The 21,040-nt window shown below is 43.2% G+C and overlaps 1 protein-coding gene across 3 annotated transcripts in view; it reads left to right on the top strand.

Moving 5' to 3' along the window:
* The window catches only part of LOC113011001 (junctophilin-1-like), a 41,517-nt gene extending 25,387 nt beyond the window's left edge, over nt 1–16,130 (top strand). Inside the window, exons 4-7 of one of the 3 annotated variants that reach the window (XM_026150360.2) lie at nt 6,516–6,758; nt 7,177–7,613; nt 12,200–12,296; nt 15,682–16,130. In XM_026150360.2, the coding sequence (XP_026006145.2) occupies nt 6,516–6,758; nt 7,177–7,613; nt 12,200–12,280 (761 nt within the window). In that variant the 3' untranslated portion in view covers nt 12,281–12,296; nt 15,682–16,130. Of the gene's footprint in view, nt 1–6,515; nt 6,759–7,176; nt 7,614–12,199 lie in introns of all 3 variants that reach the window. The other 2 variants (XM_080292736.1, XM_080292735.1) reach the window with 2 other exon arrangements.
* Nucleotides 16,131–21,040: the final 4,910 nt, after the last annotated feature.

Genomic DNA, 21,040 nt, shown 5'->3' with positions numbered 1-21,040 from the left:
ATGCTTAATTGGTAGTAGGCTTTCGAGCTTATACAGCTTGGAGTAAGACAACATGCATGAAGAGGATGATGTGGACAAAATACTCATTTGCCTAATAATTCTGCACTCCCTGTAATATCAGATATTTATATTGAACTGAATAAAGACAAAAACACAGCTTTTTTGATATTTGCATAGAAAGTAAAATCAGATTATGACAGAAAATGTAGATAGATACAAAGATACAGTTTAGTGAGAAGTAAAAAACTTAATGTGTGAAAACTATAAATAATTCTGCACTCCCTGTAAGGCATAGGTGTCAAACTCTGGCCCGCGGGCCAAATTTGGCCCGCAGCCTAATTACATTTGGCCCGCGAAGCCATACCAAATGACTATTAGAGCTGGCCTACTGGTATTATACAGCTAATATATATATTGTTTAGTATTAAGCTTTGCTTGTTCTATATTCAGTTTTTCAGCAAAACGTGCTTGAGTCCATAAGAAAAGATTCATTCTTATATCTAGAGGAAGATTTTTTTTTCAGTAAATATTAACGTTAGCCCGCGACTTTGTTCCAGTTTTGAATTTTGACCCACTGTGTATTTGAGTTTGACACCCCCTCTGTTAGGGTTCATCTGATTGTTGATCTTTTCTCTGTAGGGTACCTTACAAAATAAAGTGCCTTGAAGAGACTTAAATGGAAGTGTACAGAGTGCTTTCGGTTCAGCACCCACGTCACTCAGCTCTCTAGCTGACTGCACTAAAAAAGGAAAAACGCTCATTGGAGAAACTATCATCACCTGCTGGTTAATGTTTTAATTACACAGGTGGGTTCCACCTGAGACATTTGTTGGTTTTGAAGTCTCTTCATGTTCAGTGCATTGTCAAGAATTGTCGAGACTTTGATAGAGGGACAGACATCAGTCTTTTGGGCAACGGGTGACATGGACTGCTGTGGTACAGGAGAGTAGTGGATAGGCCAGGCACTACCTGTGGGTGACCCCACAGGAACTAGATAGATCCAGTGTGGTGACTGTGGGTGCTGTTGTTGACCAGGACACCAAGTGGTGGTGATAGTACCAATTATCTCCATGAACACTTGATGTTTTGCTTGTTGCTGGCCTTGCATAGACTGGAATCTCCTTTTCTCTGCCTCTGCTGCGCTTTCAAAATCTATCAAATGCTTCATTTTCCTGTTTTAGACATTTCTGCTCAGCTTCATATAGTTCCTCCAGCTTCCTTCTCTGTTATGTATGACTGTGACAGATTCAAAGTTGTATTAGCTTTGGCCTCGTGTTTGCTCACATGAGCCTCAGGAATGGCCAGCCTTTCACAGCTTCGTCCACTCTCACCATCGTAGTCTGGATTGTTTTGACTTTACCAGGGATGTGTGCTGAAATGCAACAACAGGGCCACTTTTTTTCTCCATAACTCGGTGTCCTGATGGAAGTTTCTCATCTGAATATTCAAACAGTTATATGCTACGTACTGTATACATGGCATGCACTAAGTTGTCCACTGTCAGAGGCCATAAGAAGATCATTTGTAACCTTCACTAAAGCTGTTTCTGTGCTGTGATGAGCTCTGAAACCTGACTGAAACTCTTCAAATAAGCCTCTGCAGATGATCTGTTAGCTGTTTGACAACTACTCTTTCAAGGATGTTTGATATGAAAGGAAGGTTGGAGATTGGCCTATAATTAGCTAAGACTGCTGGGTCTAGAGATGCTTTTTGAGTAAAGGTTTAACTACAGCCAGCTTGAAGGCCTGTGGTACATAGCCGATCATTAGAGATAGGTTGATCATATTTAACCTCCTAAGACCCGAACTCTTCCACGGCATGCATTTTTAATTTCTATTTGGTATTTGGGCTGATTGGGTCCTGATGAATGTAAAAGCAAAGATTTGCCAGATTTTTTTTTTACCTAATTTTTGTTTCTGAGAAAAATGAGAGCCACATATGAGGATATTCATTTAAAATTTCGATAGAACAGTAGCAGTATAATGTCCTCGGTGGAGTGGATATCAGGCTCTTGTAGAGCAAAATTGAGTATTTTGGTCTAAATAACCCAAAATGTGATGTCCACATATGTGGACGCCAGGTCCTAGGAGGTTAAGATCGAATAATTAATTAATGGCAGGACTTCTTTGAGCAGTTTTGTAGGAATGGGGTCTAAAAGACACGTTGATGGTTTGGAGGAAGTAATTATTGAAGCTAACTCAGAAAGATCAATTGGAGAAAAAGAGTCTAACTTAACATCAATGGTACTAAGAGTAGCTGTAGATAATAATACATCTGTGGGATGATTATTGGTAATTTTTTCTCTAATGATAAAAAATGTTATTTGTGAAGAAGTTCATGAAGTCATTACTAGTTAACGTTAAAGGGATGGTTGGCTCAAAAGAGCTCTGACTGTTTGTCAGCCTGGCTACAGAGCTGAAGAGAAACCTGGGGTTGTTCTTATTTTCTTCAATCAGTGATGAATAGTAAGATGTTCTGGCTTTGCGGAGGGCTTTCTTATAAAGCAGCAAACTATTTCTCCAGGCTAAATGATGATCCTCTAAATTTGTGACACGCCATTTCCTCTCCAGCTTACGAGTCATCTGCTTTAGGGTACGTGTTTGAGAATTATTCCACGGAGTCAAATACTTCTGATTAGAGACCTTAGTTTTCACAGGAGCTACAGTATCCAGAGTCGTACAATATAATTATTTTATCTGAGCTCAGAACTAAATCAGATAAAAAGTCTGAGAAATCAGACAAACTCTGTGTAAGGCCCAGGTGGACGATAGATGATAACAAGTAAGACTGGTTTCTGAGTTTTAAATCTGGGGTGGACGAGGCTAAGCATCAGGCTTTCAAATGAATTAAAAGTCTGTCTGGGTCTTTGGTTGATTAATAGGCTGGTGTGAAAGCGTTGTGCAGCTTTCGATACTGTCGACCATAATATCCTATTAGAGCGATTAGAACATGCTGTAGGTATTACAGGTACTGCACTGCAGTGGTTTGTATCATATCTATCTAATAGACTCCAGTTTGTGCATGTAAATGGAGAGTCCTCTTCACACACTGAGGTTAATTATGGAGTTCCACAGGGTTCAGTGCTAGGACCAATTCTGTTTACATTATACATGCTTCCATTAGGCAGCATCATTAGAAGACATAGCATACATTTACACTGCTATGCTGATGACACCCAGCTCTATCTGTCCATGAAGCCAGATAACACACACCAATGAGTTAAACTGCAGGAATGTCTTAAAGACATAAAGACCTGGATGGCCGCTAACTTTCTGCTTCTTAGTTCAGATCAAACTGAGGTTATTGTACTCGGCCCTGAAAATCTTAGAAACATGGTCTCTAAGCAGATTCTTCCTCTGGATGGCATTACCTTGGCCTCCAGTAACACTGTGAGGAACCTTGGAGTCATTTTTGACCAGGACATGTCCTTCAATGCACATATTAAACAAATATGTAAGACTGCATTCTTCCATTTGTGCAACATCTCTAAAGTTAGAAATATCCTGTCTCAGAGTGACGCTGAAAAACTAGTTCATGCATTTATTACTTCCAGGCTGGACGACTGTAATTCATTATTATCAGGAAGTCCTAAAAACTCCCTGAAAAGCCTTCAGCTGATCCAAAATGCTGCAGCAAGAGTCCTGACAGGGACTAAAGAGAGAGCATATTTCTCCTGTTTTGGCTTCCTGTTAAATCCAGAATTCAAAATCCTGCTCCTCACATACAAGGTCTTAAATAATCAGGCCCCATCTTATCTTAATGACCTTGTAGTACCATATCACCCTATTAGAGCACTTCGCTCTCGCTCTGCAGGCCTACTTGTTGTTCCTAGAGTATTTAAAAGTAGAATGGGAGGCAGAGCCTTCAGTTTTCAGGCCCCTCTTCTGTGGAACCAGCTTCAGTTTGGATTCAGGAGACAGACACTATCTCTACTTTCAAGATTAGGCTTAAAACTTTCCTTTTTGCTAAAGCATATAGTTAGGGCTGGACCAGGTGACCCTGAATCCTCCCTTAGTTATGCTGCAATAGACGTAGGCTGCCGGGGGATTCCCATGATGCATTTAGTTTTTCCTTTCCAGTCACCTTTCTCACTCACTATGTATTAACAGACCTCTCTGCATTGAATCATATCTGTTATTAACCTCTGTCTCTCTTCCACAGCATGTCTTTATCCTGTCTTCCTTCTCTCACCCCAACCGGTCGCAGCAGATGGCCCCGCCCCTCCCTGAGAGTGGTTCTGCTGGAGGTTTCTTCCTGTTAAAAGGGAGTTTTTCCTTCCCACTGTCGCCAAAGTGCTTGCTCATAGGGGGTCATATGATTGTTGGGTTTTTCTCTGTATCTATGAAGCGCTTTGAGGCGACTTTTGTTGTGATTTGGCGCTATATAAATAAAACTGAATTTAATTGAAAAATTGCTGCCACACCGCCCCCTCGGCATGTGCTTCGAGGTTTCTGGTAGTTAGAATGACTCGGGGGTGTTGATTCATTTAAACTAACATAATCATCCTGCTGCAACCAGGTTTCTGTAAGGCAGAGTAAATCGATTTGTTGATCAATTATTAAGTCATGTACTAACAGAGACTTGGAGGAGAGAGACCTAATATTTAATAATCCACATTTCACTGTTTTACTCTTTGGTTCAGATGTGGATACTGTATTGTTCTTTCTTTGTAATTGTTTATGTTTAAGTTGTTTGTTGCTGGTTTTTAGTTTGTTTTTTGTCTGTTTGGAAGCTGACACAGTCTCTATGGAGATGGGTTTTTGGGGAAGTAGCAGGAGGAGAGAAGCTGCAGAGAGGCATGTAAGACTGCAACTCTGCTTCCTGGTCCCAACTCTGGATAGTCATATTTTGGGGGGTTTAATAAATTTGTCCATATTTCTAGAAATGAGAGCTGCTCCATCCAAAGTGGGATGGATGCCGACTCTCCTAACAAGACCAGGTTGCCTCCAGAAGGTTTGCCAATTATCTATGAAGCCCACATGCTCCACCAACCTGGCTGTCTGAAAGTGGTAGATGCTGGTCCAGATAAATTGAATCTCTAATAATTTGCACATTTCTTTCAGTGTGAAAGACATGAGCGATGTGCACTAGTCAGTCAGTCAGTATCGCTTTCAAGAGATACTCACCCACTCTGACTCCAACCCTGGGTTAGATCAGAGTTTGGGGGACCAGGTTCTGGATGCAGCCCAAGTCCACCATATAGCCTTGTGTATACCCCCTTGGTAACTTACCGGTGTGCTGTACGTCCCTCTCAGATGGATAGAGGGTGTTGGAGGGCCTGCAACATGGAACACCTGTCTGACCTCCATCCATAGACATTCCCAGCAGATGTGTCCTTATCACGTGCACCTCCAACACTCCTGCCCCAAGCTCGTGTGGGTCCTGGTGCAGTGCCTGGGAAGGCAGAACAGGGAGATGTGATTGCAGCACAGAAGGGAAACCAGCATCTCGGAGCTGAGACTGGCCTCATCCCACTCGTTAGGCGGCCGCGTCTCTCAGTCTCCTCTAGCCATGCTGCTTGTGGATCTCTGCCAGCATGACTACCACCTCCAGGCTCGCTGGTCGAGGGCAGTGGACCCATTGCGCTGTCTTCCCAGGGAACCCCTCCACAAATTGTTCAAGGTCCACCAGCTCAAACTGCCACGCTTCCCCCTCTGATCCCCCGGGCTGCAGCCACCACATCAGAGAACCGCTGGGCCCATGAACTGCTGAGTGAAGGGCCAATACTCTGCCGACATTGCACTTTTCCAGAATTGCCAGCGGTCCAGCATGGCCCGGCAGATGTTGGGAAAGCACCGCGATGCCGGCAGCAAGCTCAGGGCCACCATCTAAGCCTCCCTCCATAGCAGCAGCAACCACTCGTCCATAGGCCACTGACACCCCTCTGCTGTGGCCAGGAGTGTCTTCAGTTTCCCCTTACGCACCACCATGTACTGTTTGTGCACGGCTGTGAGCTCTGCCGCCATCTGACCCAGCAGCTGGGCCAGCTGTACAGGCTATGGATCTGACATGCGTCCTGCGTTTTCGGGACAACTGTGATAGACAGACCCAGTAAACAGCGTTTTCAGGTAAGTGACCATTTATTTAAAGACTTCTTTGAGTTTTGTTGTGGCAGCTTTGCAGCTGACATGTCTCAGCTTGGCAACAACAACCCTCTGCCAGGTCCCTGCGTTAGTAAAAAGGAAGAGCCTGATTAGCAGACTGGCCCCAGCTGCACTGCCAGCCTCTCTGGCACTGTGCTCTGAGCCCACTGTGCCACCCCTCTTCTGCAGCGGAGCTACAGACCACACCTCCACCACAGTGGTGTTGATACATGGTGTCCAAATTTGTAACTGTTCCAACTGTAATTATTTTTTGTTTTTTGGGGGGGTTTTTTAAGGCAGCTGTGTCCGATCTGACTTTGATCTGTCTTTCAAACTAAGTGTAGAGAACAAAAAGTCTGTGTGTGTGTGTGTGTGTGTGTGTGTGTGTGTGTGTGTGTGTGTGTGTGTGTGTGTGTGTGTGTTTGTTTCTAGGACCCGACTACACACTGCAGAAGTACAGTGACTCCCAAGATGTAACTGAGAAGCCCAGAGAGGAGACAAAAGAGAAATCTCTTTCGGGGAGCCCACATTTCTACAGGAAAGGCACAACACCAACCCAGTCTCCATCTGCAAGCCCAGGTCCCAGCCCTAGTCCTTCACCTACTGCTGCTAAAAAGGCTTTTTACAGCAGTAAAACTCTTGCCTCTGATGCAGCAGCGGAGGCTTTGACAGCAGGTAAGCAACTTTATTGCATGTTTGTCTATCAGATATTAGCTGTAATAGTAATACAGCTAATTTCTACATATTTACTGCAACAGGAGGTTTCCCAACAGTCTGGAGGAAGTTCTCCTGAAAGCTGTTATTTTTTCTTTGACTCTGTAGTTCATCTCATCCTGAACCATCTGTGTTTGGTGGGTTTAGGTTGGATTAGGTTATAGAGACCCATGGTTTGCCAATTAGGAAGCTGGAGGGTCTTTTTGCTTATTGTCTTGCTGAAAATTAACAGCATCCCGCAGATACTGTGAAGCTGAACTGAGATGTGAAGGTTGACTGAAAACTTGAAATTCTACCTCCTGAACCAGTATATTGTATACGCATTAGTCATTTGGTTAACTGTGGTCTCCATTACTCCTGTCTTTTTTTCATTGTACAGGCATAACAAAAGCAGCGTCAAAACTTTCTCTGAGACAGCAAGTAAGGCAACAAGAGGCTTCTCCAGCAGTCAAACAGTCTGCTACCACTACAGTCAGCAGTTACTCAAGCAATGGACAGATTCACTCCCAGTTCCATGGTTACCATGTTAAAGCAACTCTTAAGATTCAACCCCCTGAAGAACCAATTGGTGTAGTGGATGATCTTCACCCATCTGACCTTGTACACTTGCTGCCATCACCTGTCAAACAAATTCAACCACCAGCACCAAAACCCCTGCCAGCCCCTATCCCTTCACAAGTTCCAGCAAAAGATGGCACCAAAGCACAAGAGCCTCCCAAGGAACCGCAAAAAAAGGAATCAAGCAAATCAAGGAGCCTTGCAGAAACCAAGAAAGCCAGTATGGAAATGGATCCTGAAATTGTAGAGGACAAATCGGTGAGTTGAGTTGCCACACATATTTTTATAATATAGTATTCTAACAATCAGGGAGAATCGAACGCACAGTGAGTGTGCGTGTTCAGATTGTACTGACATGACTTATACTTTCTAGAATTTCCCACCAATGTTACAATAACTATAATCTGAATATGGATATATGTCCAGAATTAGGGCTGTTGCCATATCATGGTGCCCACGGTAATACCACAATACATTTTTACCTCATATAAAAGTGCCATATTTTGATATTAATGATATAACAATGCTATACATTTACATTCCCTAGCACACACACACAGACAGACATGTTTAGCAGTGAGGCCCACATGTCAGCCTTCAGTGGGATCTGATTATTCCAGATGTTGTGTGCGATGAGATGGATTTAAATTAGAGTCTGGATTTAACAGGAAGCCAAAACAGGAGAAATCTGCTCTCTCTTTCTAGTCCCTGTCAGGACTCTTGCTGCAGCATTTTGGATTAACTGAAGGCTTTTCAGTGAGTTTTTAGGACTTCCTGATAATAATGAATCTTTGAGCTCAGAGAAGAAATTCAGCTGTTTTTACAGGAGGAAGACATGCATGAAGTTGCAAGGAAATGCTGTAAAACTTGTGAAAATCCAGTTAAAAGTCCAAAGTTACTGGTTGTACTTGTTTGCGGTGAGCAGCAGATCAAACAAGTTAACAATTATAAATGGTTTCAAACACACATCCAGGCCTGTGAGACTCATTTAGACACTCAGACACTGACCGTGGTTCTCTGGTACACTTCTGCATACTTTTTGTATATTTTGTGTAATATGTGTAATAAACTGTAAATTTGGACTTTTTCAAGGAAGCATTTTTTTATTCAGTGTTTTCATTTTTTAATGAATTTACTCCTACTGGGGAGAACACACATGAGGTTTAAGGCCTGGACGATGATGAAACCTGGAAAATGGTTACAAATAAATATGGGTACCACTTTAGGCAGCTCCTAATTTTATGGATTCGGCACCCAGCTTTGCTTGTCTTTTCACTTTTTCGCTACGCGATTGCATTTAATTCCCGCTCGTCTCTTTCTGTAGCTAGCCTGTATCACTACACTAGCTGTCTTGAAAGCGTCTAACTCCCTCCCTTCTTTCACATAACAGTATGATTACAGTCAGTCTTGTGATTTGCTGCATGGTGTGCCCATCAAATTAAAGTCCTTCCTACATGGATTCTCAGCAGGGTTGAAGATTCAGCTGCCACATACCAACAGGCCATTAATCAGAATCAGAATCAGAATCAGAATACTTTATTGATCCCTGGGGGAAATTATTTTTTGTTACAGTGCTCCATTTTAAACCAACATTAAGACAAGACAGACAATACGCTAACTAAGAATAGTACAGTATATACATATATATACATACATACATACATAAGTCACTCATAAATAAATAGCTGAACAAGAAACATGTGTAGTTGTAGCAGCAAACAGTGTGTTAAGTGGATGCGTTGTACAGGGAGCCACAGGCAGGAATGATTTCCTGTGTCGTTCAGTGGTGCTTTTCGGTAATCTCAGTCTCTCACTGAACGAGCTCCTGTGACTGACCAACATGTCATGGAGTGGGTGGGAGGTGTTATCCAACATTGTCTTTATCTTGGACAGCATCCGCCTCTCCGACACCACCTTGAGGGAGTCCAGCTCCATCCCCACAACATTGCTGGCCTTACGGATCAGTTTATTAAGTCTGTTGGCATCTGCGACAATATTGACATATGAAATTATGTCGTAGGCCGGATGTGGCCTTCAGACCGTTTAGGAGCAGTGCTCTCTCACACAGGGTTTAGTGGGGGTGGGGTGCTGCTGACTTCAACTGTGGATATAGTCGGACAGCAGGAAGAATACTTTGAGGACCTGCTTCTGTAGAGGACGCAGAGTGTGTGGATGAGGGGCACGATTTGCCTGTCACCAGGGGCAAGATCAACAAAGTAGTTAAACAACTACTTGGTAGCAGCAGGGCCTCTGGGGTGGATGAGTTGCTCTGACTTCCTTAAGGCTCTTGTTGTTCTAAGTCTGTCTTGAAGATCTGGCAAGGTGCTTCTGGATTGGTAGACTGGAGTGGTGATTCCCATCTTTAAGAAGAGTTTCTGGAAGGTTATAGGGGGATCACACTACTCAGCTTCACTGGGAAGATAGACTGTACCAGGGTACTGGAAAGGAAACTTTATCCATTAATCAAATCTCAGATTGAGGACTGTTGCAAGAGCTACAGTTGTACACTGCCAGCAGTCAGTGTTGGACTTATTCACAGTAGGTGTTGGACTCAGTCACCAATCCTGCTCATTATCTTTATGAACAGAAATTTTAGGCATAGCCTCGTGCCTGAAGGCTTCCAGTTTGGTAGCTTCAGAATCTCACCTCTGCTTTTTGCAGATGATGTGGTTCTGTAGGCTTCAGTAGGTGGTGGCCTGTTTGACAAGTATTTGTCTTGCAAAATTTAAATAAAAATTTGCAGTTCAGATTTATTAACAAAATTCATAAATGGTATAATAAAGGTTGTACGCAAACGAGCAAAAAAGAAAAGAACGACACACACGCACACACACACACACACACAGGGTGATATGAGTCTCTACAAGAGCAAAAGGTGAAGCAACAAAAGGATTATAAGAAGATGACAAACAAATGTTACCAAAGACCTTCTGCAGAAGAAGAAAGTGGGAACTCTGAACTAGACAGCTGTCTTGGACAACTACTATTTTCTGTGGCCATCACCCTGTACAACTCCTCCATCTAATACGCTGTAAACACTGCAATAGTTCCACACTGTTGCACACGCTCTACAGTAAAAAGTTCACAGGTTAGAATTAGAGATGGACCGATCCGATATTACGTATCGGTATCGGTCCGATACTGACCTAAATTACTGGATCGGATATCGGAGAAAAATAAAAAATGTAATCCGATCCATTAAATATCACAAAAGCACCTCGCAAAACTTGCAACACGCCGTAACTCGCCTCAGAACATTAGCAGTCGGAGCAGTATGCATCACGTGATAGAGCGGCTGTGGCATGCGGGACCTGTCGGTGGTCTGGATAGCATGTGGAGCTTCGCTAGCAACCTGGCATTTCATCTCCGACAAAGTTATCCCCGAGAGAAGTAAAGCAAGTGTGTAAGTCCATCTCTGAATGTTTGTAAAGCATTCCTGCGTTAAGCTTAACGAGCGACTGCCTCTCTCTCTCCGGCTGCTACTTCAATCGTGAAACTGCTTAAATGATCAGCTGATCGGCTTTTCTGTCGCGAGTCCGTGTCTCTTGTTTGTTTTTGGCCCACTTTGCACCAGAAAGAGGAAACCAGCGGCTGAACAACAGCAGCACGTTTAAGCTTGATCAGCTGTTGTTAGAATGTATTTAATATTACTTTCTACACCAGGATCTTTTTCTACGTAGCTGACGGCTGGTAACTGTGCAGGGGCGGATCTAGCAAAGTTTAGCCAGGGGGGCCGATAGGGCATTAACTGGGAAAAGGGGGCACAAAGACATACTTTTCTTTCTTATTCTCATTTAAAATGTCGAGCTTTTAATAAATAATTATCTGACACCCAAAGTTTTAATTTGATGTAAAATGAATAGAAGTCAATTACTGTATATAGTAACTATTAAGTCTAATATATACCCTAGTAAGCTATAGTACTTTTTCCTTTGGGAAGGTACCATCTGTGCAGTCTGCAATTTTGTTGAAGAAAGATGTTGAATCTATTTAATATTTCTTGAAAAATAATTGATTTCTGTGCATTTTTTTTCACACTGCATCAAATTAAGGTTGATTACGTCGATTAAGCATCATGAGGTGGCGCGTGAGGGGTGGTTCCCTATTTTTTATTTATTTATTTTTGTTGTTGCTGGGAGTTGGAACCCTATTAGTTAGGTTGCTTAATATTTACGCTAAGTACTCTTTAAAATACCAGAATAGGGAGGATGGTGTAGGTCTAAGTTTATTAGATTGATCAGTATTGCTGAACTATGAAATATTTTTTTTGTATACAGGTATAACAGAATAGCTTTAGTGTAGTTGTTGTTTTAAACTTGAGTATGAACTTGCAGACTTGCAAAATGCAGCAAGATATTTTAAAAAACAGTTTTGTTGATTAAAAAACACTATATCGGATTCATATCGGTATCGGCAGATATCCAAATTTATGATATCGGTATCGGTATCGGACATAAAAAAGTGGTATCGTGCCATCTCTAGTTAGAATTAAATGTCAATCATATATATTTCACCTCTGTGATACTCTTCATACTTATAGTTGAGCGATTTGTGCCAGCTCTTAAATTGGTAAACTCTGTAACATATTGTATTATTTAAATAGTTTAGTCTGTTACTGTTACTGTCTTTGGGCAACTGTAATCCACACAATTTCCTGAGGGATTAATAAAGTATTCTGATCTGACTGAACTGAATTCAAGAGGATATCTTTACTAGTTTCCACTACATACTGCATGCTGTCAGTGGGGCCCACTGCTTGTCTTGTTGATTTTGATAGCGTCAGTAATCATAATGTTGCAAAATAAATGAAATAACTTAAAGAGCTTTCTTGTGTGTCTCCACAGGGCCCTAACTCTATCTTGGTGGTTCTTGTGATGCTGTTGAATGTAGGTCTAGCAATCATTTTTGTCCATTTCCTCACCTGACCAAATATGGGCTCGGGTAAGAATTTGCAGCTGTATGAGTATTTCACAACTGAAACTGGTTTGCTGTTGTGTTTATCGTGCACTCAGGAAAGATCGGTCATTTAGAATACAACCTCAATACAAACTGTATATAAAAACAGAAGTGCAGTGATCTGCAAAGCTATAATTTATTCACAACAGAAAACAGAAAGAGTAGCAAATGTTTACAATAAGACAATGTACCCCTTTAAGAAAATATTACTTTATAAAGAAGTTAAGACGGTGGCAATAAAAGACTGGAAACTGTAAGTGGTACTAAAAAGAGGAACATTTTACTAATACATACTAATTATTATCATTTTACAAGTAATCAAAAAGGAGTTATCTTTAAAATCCTTCTATTGCTTTATACAGGTCCCAATGCTTTTCCCTGCTTTGTCCCCTCTCCACTACAGTGTCAGACCTCTCAGGTCATCAGGTGCACATCTTTAAACTGTTCCCAGAATTAGATCCGAGTGTGGTTGGGGGGCTTTGAGTTACTGTGGTCCTTGTTTTTGGAACACGAGTCCCTCTTTAGTCCAGACATGTTTTCCACGAACGATCTAAAGAAGGACCATCTTGCTTTGTTACCTGTGCTCAGTTCAAAAGTCTGCATATCTGATGCTATGGGATGCATTAGTGCTTATGGAATTGGCAACGCCATCATCAATGCTAAAAGTGTTTAATATGTGGTTCCAGCTATATGACGTCTGATGTTCTTGCACATTTTTAATTTGTTGGTGTAAACATGATATTTTCTGTTGTGAATAAAATATGGCTTTATAACATTTGCAAATTATTGCATTGCATTTTACACATTTTTGGATTAAAGGCTCATCAGTCCGAGTCAAACATGGCTGCTGATTACATTCAAAACTGTATTCACTCCACTGACATGACTGTTAACACATTTTTGTTCTATCCCTGCATTGCACCTTCACAATGGTACGGTTCTACAGTTCTGCTGTGGTAATTCTTCTGTTTTCAGTTAGCCTGGAACGTTTGTGCTCCAATTAGCAAAACTGACCCCTGGGCCTGGTTTGAATATATGTTTGACACTGACGGATGCACAGGACACGATGGAGTATCCATGGAGACTCCATCCTTGCCTCATCCTCTGGTGAAAGGACTACGAGGAAGAGAGAAATTAATAATTCAGTAATTTTTTCCAATCATTGTATTTTTTCAGGTTTCAGTGTATTGCACATCAAGTGTTACTGTGATGCTGTGGAAAGCCAAGTGAATAACTGGAACTGAGTGCCTAAGTAGACTGAGGGAAAGTGAAGCTTAGTTGGTTGTTTAAAGGGCAACACTGGTCTTTTTTTAAAAATTGTTACTACTACTATTGTCCTACAAAAGGACGATAAACAGCTACTAACGGTGATGTAGCCCTTTTCTCCCGTTTTTACAGAACATAAAACAGAACACTGTCCCACTGGGTGGCGTTCCTTTAAAACAATGAGTTCTAGAGTTGGTCTAACAGTTACAGATGACCAAAGCTGTTGTCATGTTCAGACACAGTCCTGTTTACGCTGCTTTGCTTGCTTCTTGGCCCACAATCATGACCTATAAACTTTAGGCCAAGAAGGTCTCGATCACTCATCCAGGTAAGTAAATCAATCTGGATGTAGCGTAATTATGTGATTCCGCTACATCCAGATGAACAGAATCAACCTTTTGGGGTTTAAGCTAAGGAGAAATTTAAGATGTGAGGTAAAACGTCCTGACAGTCCTGTATTTCTGACACACAAGAGCAAACTATATTAGTATCAGCTAGAGTATTCAGAATTGTGAGGGCAGCTTTGGATATTATTAATTTCATGAACTGTTTGTAAACAAACTGTAGTTTTCAAATGGTTCATAAAGAAAGGAGACTTTACCAGGTGTTGCTTTGTTATGTGCTTTTAATAAACTAATAGGTGTTGGTAGAAATAATTAATTGTTCACATGAAAGTTGTGAGAATCATTCTGTAAAGCAGACATGGGATCCCTCTGATTTATACACAGGTTTCTTTTCTTTTGTGGCTTAAATTGGAAACCTTAATTCAAGTACACATTATAGCATTCAGTTGAAGGAAGTCTTCTGTCTCACCAGCCGGACAGACATAAAAACTACAAACATCACAAAGCTTTGCTGGTAGCAGGTCGATGCTCCAGGAAGCAAAATAAGTACATTTGAGTCTATTGTATGATGGATTTACCTTAACCATCAAGTTCTGCTGCTATTTTAAGAGCACTCCACTTTCTGTCTGCTTATGAAACTGTGATGTGAACAGTATATTATTCAGTGTGTCACAATGATGACAACACTTTAACTTGAACTTTGTTTGGGGATGGGGATGAACATGAATGGAGTACGATGGGGCAGCAAAGGCTGTGTTGGTCCCATGGATGTGCACACAACAGCATGCAAGAGCTTGTTTGCAGTGAATGAATCTCCTGTGATAATGCTCAGTTTATTAGAAGATTTGCTTCTTCCACAAATTTGAGATCACATAAAAGTGGTCTCAGTGGAACTCTGAGCCATCTAAAATAGCAGTTGTACTGGAAGTGGTCCAGAGATACCCAGGAAGGCACATATGTATAAACCAGTGCTGTGTCTACACATAAGACAGTTTAGCAAAGAACCAGTTTTAAAATGTATCTTTGCTAGCAGCAGCATGTTGGAGGGGAAAAAACATGATTTGCTTCTAATTTTTTACTTGAATTTATGAAAAAATTTGGTAAAATGCCAAATATAAAACAGTTTCACATTTATAAAACTAAAAATTCGATTCAGAATGAAACATTTTAAATTGTTGGTTCAAAGTATCATCAATCTGTAGGAGGGGGTAAGATAAAGGCCCCGGGGTGGGTGTTGACAGCCATCTGTAAAACACCGTGGATGCTCTGCCACAGTTTGGGGCTGAAGTCACTGATGTCATTGATCTCGTCAGTATTAATGGAATTATGAGCAAAGAGAAGTACTGTGACATCATCCAGCCTCCCCACAGTCTGGACCTCAACATTATAAAACTGTGAATCCCACTGACAGAGACTGGAACAAAAGGTGCTTCAGAGAGTTCAGTCTGTATTGAGTAAAAGTCACTTTAAGCTTGTTAGAATTTTTTTCTGTTTTTAACCTAATATACTGTATTTACATATATGTGTGTGTGTGTGTGTGTGTGTGTGTGTGTGTGTGTGTGTGTGTGTGTGTGTGTGTGTGTGTGTAAATGTAATTTTTAAAAAGGAGTGACTTTACACTCTTTATGGTCCTTGGAGAGTGAGTGTGTTTGTTGATCTGTTCACATCCATTGCATATAAAACTTGATAACTTGTTCTCTGCAGCAGTGACCGGACTCCTGAATGACTTTACTCTAACAGCTACTTTTGTGACCTTGCAGTGGATCCATCCAGACTAGTCAGAGGGGCCTTTTTAAAAAACGACAGCAGACAGAACAGCAGACACAGACAAAACGGAGGCCTGAAAATAGCCGGGTGGAGGAGAGGATAAAAACACATGGAGGAATGAGGGGGGTGGCAAGGGAGAAAGATGAAACCATCACCACCCCTGGACTGTGTGAAAGTCTTTGGTGCCCAAGTCCAGCCTGATTGGACTGTTGATGACGTGTGACTTCAGAGTGCAGTGAAAGCTGAAGCTGGGAGTAGCTAGTTGGAAACCAGGCCTTTACCCTCAGCGAGATGAGCCAATGGGAGCAGAGTGGATTTGAGTGTCGGGCCTAGCATCTAGACTGCCCATAAAAACCTGGAGTATGTGCCTGTTTAGCAGTCAGTCTGACTGCTGAGTAAATTTTCACGTTTTGAAATGCTGCAATAAAAAGTTTGTTCCTTATCCAGCTGAGATGTAAAGAATTTGTTTTGTATATGATCAGTGAACAATAGCACGGACATTCAGTCGTTATGTTGCTCTTCTGTTCAGTTAGTTAGCCGTCATTTACTTTGCACCAAGCATACATTGTCTAGAAGATAACTTTGCACTGATGCTTCAGTTCAGCAAGAACAACTCACCTTTTCTCTCACATGTAAGTTCTCATAAGACTGTTGTGATCTAGCTTGTGCACAGATTTGATCACATATGTGTGTGCTTCAGCAGTTTGTGTGTGAGAGGATGGGCAGGTGTTGGGCTGGATAAGTTCAGAGATGCACTTTGAGTTGATGGAAGCCAACAGCTGCCTTACCGTTTTACAGAGTGACATGGTAGTGGGTAAGAATGGCTGGACAGGAATGTGAAGCACCAAGCTGCTTCCCTGTGCCAGCTCCTAGGAGAGCAGCTCTATTTCTATTGGTCTGTTTAGTGATCTGTTCACATCCATTTTTATCTGATTCTGTCTCAGTGCCTGCTTTTTTACTTTATTAAAACTTAACCATAGACGATATTTTCATTCACAGTCCACATTATTTCATTTAAAACTGGTTTATTGCACTTATAGTTTTGATCATTATGATGGCTGAATACCAGTCTGTATATGTTGAATGTTAATATTTTAGTTGACAAATGAATCTGTCTTCCAGTGGGCTGAAAATGCACTCGAACCTCCACCGAAGCAGCTCACTCTTTGGACGATATTTACTTTTAAAGGAATATTATTTTATTTTGTATGTATCCATTTGTTTTCTTTGTTCTTTTTAAACCTTAGTTTATAGTGCAGTAAAAAGAAGTGCAAAGTGCAGGCTTTTGTTTGCCTTGTTAAAATCTATTTTAATATAAATGACAGAACTTTGAGTATAATTATTTTGTATTTATGTGGATATGAAACATGCACCATTCATTTTATTGTATAATGAGTTTAAATGTGTGGTTCACTTGATGGCTATTACTCTGTTGACCTTGAAGGAGAGGTCACAGGTCAAATATGACATAATATTACCTTAATAATATTACCTTAATAATATTACCTTATATTCGAAATATGGTAGTTTTTGACAATGCACTCTTTCACATTGTGCTTTCTAAGTTCTGAGGTTTTTTGTCAATTTTCAACCAATAAATCATTAAGTTGACCTTGAAGACCTGGATGGATGTAGCCCAAACTTTAACATGACCCCACTCTAGACCCTACAACGTTTTATCAAAATGTGCTCAACACTTTTTTAGCTATTGTATTTTCAGACAGAACGGTACACACATACATACACATGCAAACATGACAAACAAACATAACCATCTTGGAAAATTTAAAGTCTTATTAAAATTCTGGATTTTCCCCCAGAATCCTGGACTGGCTGGTGGAGCGACGGAATAAGACTTTGAAGCCCATGATTCATAGGTTTATTCACGGGGATGAAAGCAATCAGGATCACGGGTTAGAACCTTTGTTGCTTGCAGTGCGGGAGGTGCCCCAGGCCTCCATGGGATTTTCTTTCTTTGAGCTGCTGTTCGGCAAGAAGCTTGATTAAGGAAAACTGGGAGGAAGGTCCAAGCCCAGCTAAGAAGGACATTCAGTATGTTCTGGACCTGAGAGCAAAGACACGCACTGGGAAAGTTATCACGAGAAAATTGTCTCCAGGCTCAGGAACTTCAGGAGTGCCTGTATGGCAGAGCGGCTAGAGGGAGACAAAGTGCTTGCATTACTCCCTTCTTTCATCTCAAAGTTGCTCAGCAGGTTGCAAGGAGCCTTCATGGTCACACAGGGGCGATCGTGGCTCAAGAGTTGGGAGTTCGCCTTGTAATCGGAAGGTTGCCGGTTCGAGCCCCGGCTTGGACAGTCTCGTCGTTGTGTCCTTGGGCAAGACACTTCACCCGTTGCCTACTGGTGGTGGTCAGAGGGCCCTCCTTCCCTCCATTATGATCACACGCAGGCTGAGCGAGTGAATGTTGCTGCGTTGCAACAGCATTTTGCAGATGTTCTCCCCATGCCCAGCCGTACCTCTCTGATAGAGCTCCAGTTTGAAATGTGTCCTGGTGTGACAGTGCACTCACAGCCCTACAGGTTACCTGAAGGACAAATTGTTCAGAAAGAATTGGCTGAGGCGCTAACGATGTGGGAGTATTTCACTAGCAGGGTCCACTCCCTTGGTAACGATGAGCAATGAGGGATGAGGGAGTGTGATTAGTGCTGCGGTTTGGGGAAGGCCTTGAAGGGGACTGGCGATGGCTCTCAGGCCGTGCAGAACCCCCTGTACTAACGAGAAATAAAGGGAGGAAAGGAAGAGAGGAGAGGACAGGAGAAGAGAGGAAAGAAAAAAGGGGGGGGGCATGAAAATGAGAACAGCGGGTATTGGAGAAGGGGGGCTTTTATGGCCTGAGGCCAGAAGGGGTGTGAAGGAGGAGTAGTCCCGCTCCTGAAATTCAGATGATATCTCCACTTCACTAGCAGGGACCACTCCCTTGGTAACGATGAGCAATGAGGGATGAGGGAGTGTGATTAGTGCTGCGGTTTGAGGAAGGCCTTGAAGGGGACTGGCGACGGCTCTCGGGCCGGGCAGCCCCCCCAAAGACAGCATCCCCTGCAGGAGCAAGACTGGGCATAACGGAGGCTTTGGAGAATGTTGTGAATGTATACCAGGTAGGCTTGTGATGACCATCGACCCAGGAGCTTGATTAAGTGGTCAGGGATTCCTTGGCAGGAGGCAGTAGTCACGACGCCGGTGAGGAAGGGATGGCCAGGGATGTGATTTGGAGGAATCCCGGAAGACGAGGGCGCTTGGCGAAAGTGTGAGAGGAGCCATGTCCTGATTGAGGCGTGGCCAGATTTGGTGATGAACAGAGGATCCGAAGGTAAGGTGTGCTGAGATTTTCTGAGGTCAAGGTAAAGGGTTAGTGAAGGGTCTTAAACAAGAGTTTATTTTAAGTAGTATTTAGGCGTGGTGCTGCCCGATTGATTGGTTTGCTTCGTTTGAGGATGAAAATGAAGCGGATGAGGGGTTCGAGGATTCGAGGATGAGGAGGTGAATTCAGAACAGCATAAGCCGAAGAAGGCGAGTAGGAACGTGGCCTCGAGTGTGCACGCCAGGAAGTAATCGCTATGCTTCAGCTGGATGGTAGAGATGCAGCAATTTTGTAGATCTGAAGTTAGGGGTAAGCAGTGTGGGGTTGTGGCAGGTTGAAGTTGTGATGCGATGAATGGAACGTGTTCTGAGCGGTCCAATAGGAGGACAATGTGCTTGCTGCAAGGCTATTTTATAATCGCTTCTTGGGAGATGCTGATGAGTTCTGCGATGCTGGGGTTTAGATCTCGAAAGACGTGGCTGAAAATGGAGGACCTGGGGTCATAGCTGCCTCTCCGTGGGGCGCTAAGGCTCTGAATGTCTTCGGCCGTAATAACCCCCAAAGCCGGCAGAAGGGGCGGCATCTGTGAAAAGCAGGACGTCGTCGGGGCGGGGCAGCCGATTGTTGTAGAAGAAGGTGATGCCGTTCCAGTTGGCGGGAAGTTGCCAGAGATGCGGTTCGGCCCTGGGAGAGCTATGCAGCATGGCAGAGTCGAGGAGTGGCCGTTTGGATGCAGCGGGTGAAAGCAAGTGAGTTTAAGCATCCCAACGGGAAGAGCAGCCGTCGTCTGAAGCAAGAGAGAGCGAGGAGGAAGCTTTGGGGAAGAAGGGTGATGCGATTGGGCTTTTCGATGGGCAGGGGAGCCTGGAAGCGTTCAGTGTCGAGGGTTATCCTAAGGAACTCCGGGGATGTTAAAGGTCCCGCGTTTTCTCTTCCGACGAAGGGACGCCGAGTTCGGAGAAGACTGACCTCAGAGTAGATAATCCGTGAGCTGGTGGTGACGTGGGAGGGGGTCAGACTGGGAGCCATCAAGGGGGTGAAGCACCTATTTTTTTTTTTTTTAATGAGGCAACTTCTGGTGCCAGAATGTGGACAGGGGTGGAGGCTGGTGGGGTTGAGGGGTCATGCAGGGCGGGAATGGCCGCTGTCGCAAAGGGAGCAGCAGTGAAGATAGCGGCATTGAGGCAAGGAACAGCTGGAGTCGTTGAAGTCATGGCAAATGGTGCGGCCTCCGAGGTGCGTGATGGGCCTGCCCCGCCTGTCTGAACCGTGAGGCAAAGGCATGCTGGGGTGGAGATTGCGGGTTTAGAGGTTCTGGTACGGGAGCTGGGGTCAAGCGGGAGAGAACAGAAGGACGGCACAAGGGCTGAATCATTTTGGGCTGAGGCTATACAGGTGGAAGCGGGAAGTGATGGAGCGCCACACAACTTGCGGGAGAGAGAAGATGGGCGGCGAAGACGGCAGTAGATTTCCTGATCGGGACTGCTCCGGTAGGTGTCTTGGTTAAATTGCTGAAGGTGAGCAGCTGCCTGAGAAGCGAACTGAATGAGGTACTGACAGAATCCGGTGCCGCCAAATCGTAACGCGAGGTTGAGAATAATGATGAAGTCGAAGTCTGGTCTTCGGGAGGGAAAAGCGGTGCGGAGGACGTCTCTATATAACGAGAAGGCTAGAGCAAACTCAGCCGGGAGAGCTCTTTCAACTGAGAAGGGGCCACACCACGTATAATAATGGAACCATCGTGGCCATTGATCACCTAGGAAGAGCAGGTTGCGTGAGAGGAGGAGGAATGAGCTCGGCCAAATCCACATGTTTACAGGCGGTGATTAGTTAGCAAAGGTTAGCAGATACAGGAGAAGGCTTTGGGGCCGGTGGGTTGAAAGGAAGAATTGCTGTGGCCAGCAAAAACTGGATGGTGTTAGCTTGGAGAAATGGGGCCTGGGCGAAAAGTCTAGGCCAGGTGCAGCTCTGAACTGGAGGTAGGAGCAGTCAGACGGCTGGTTTGAGGAATGTTAGCTGAAATACGGTGGGAA

Source organism: Astatotilapia calliptera, chromosome 18 (genome assembly GCF_964374335.1).
Source record: "Astatotilapia calliptera chromosome 18, fAstCal68.1, whole genome shotgun sequence".
NCBI classification, from domain to species: Eukaryota; Metazoa; Chordata; class Actinopteri; order Cichliformes; family Cichlidae; genus Astatotilapia; species Astatotilapia calliptera.
Note: the sequence above shows the minus strand (reverse complement) of the source record. Positions and strands in the feature narration are given on the sequence as shown.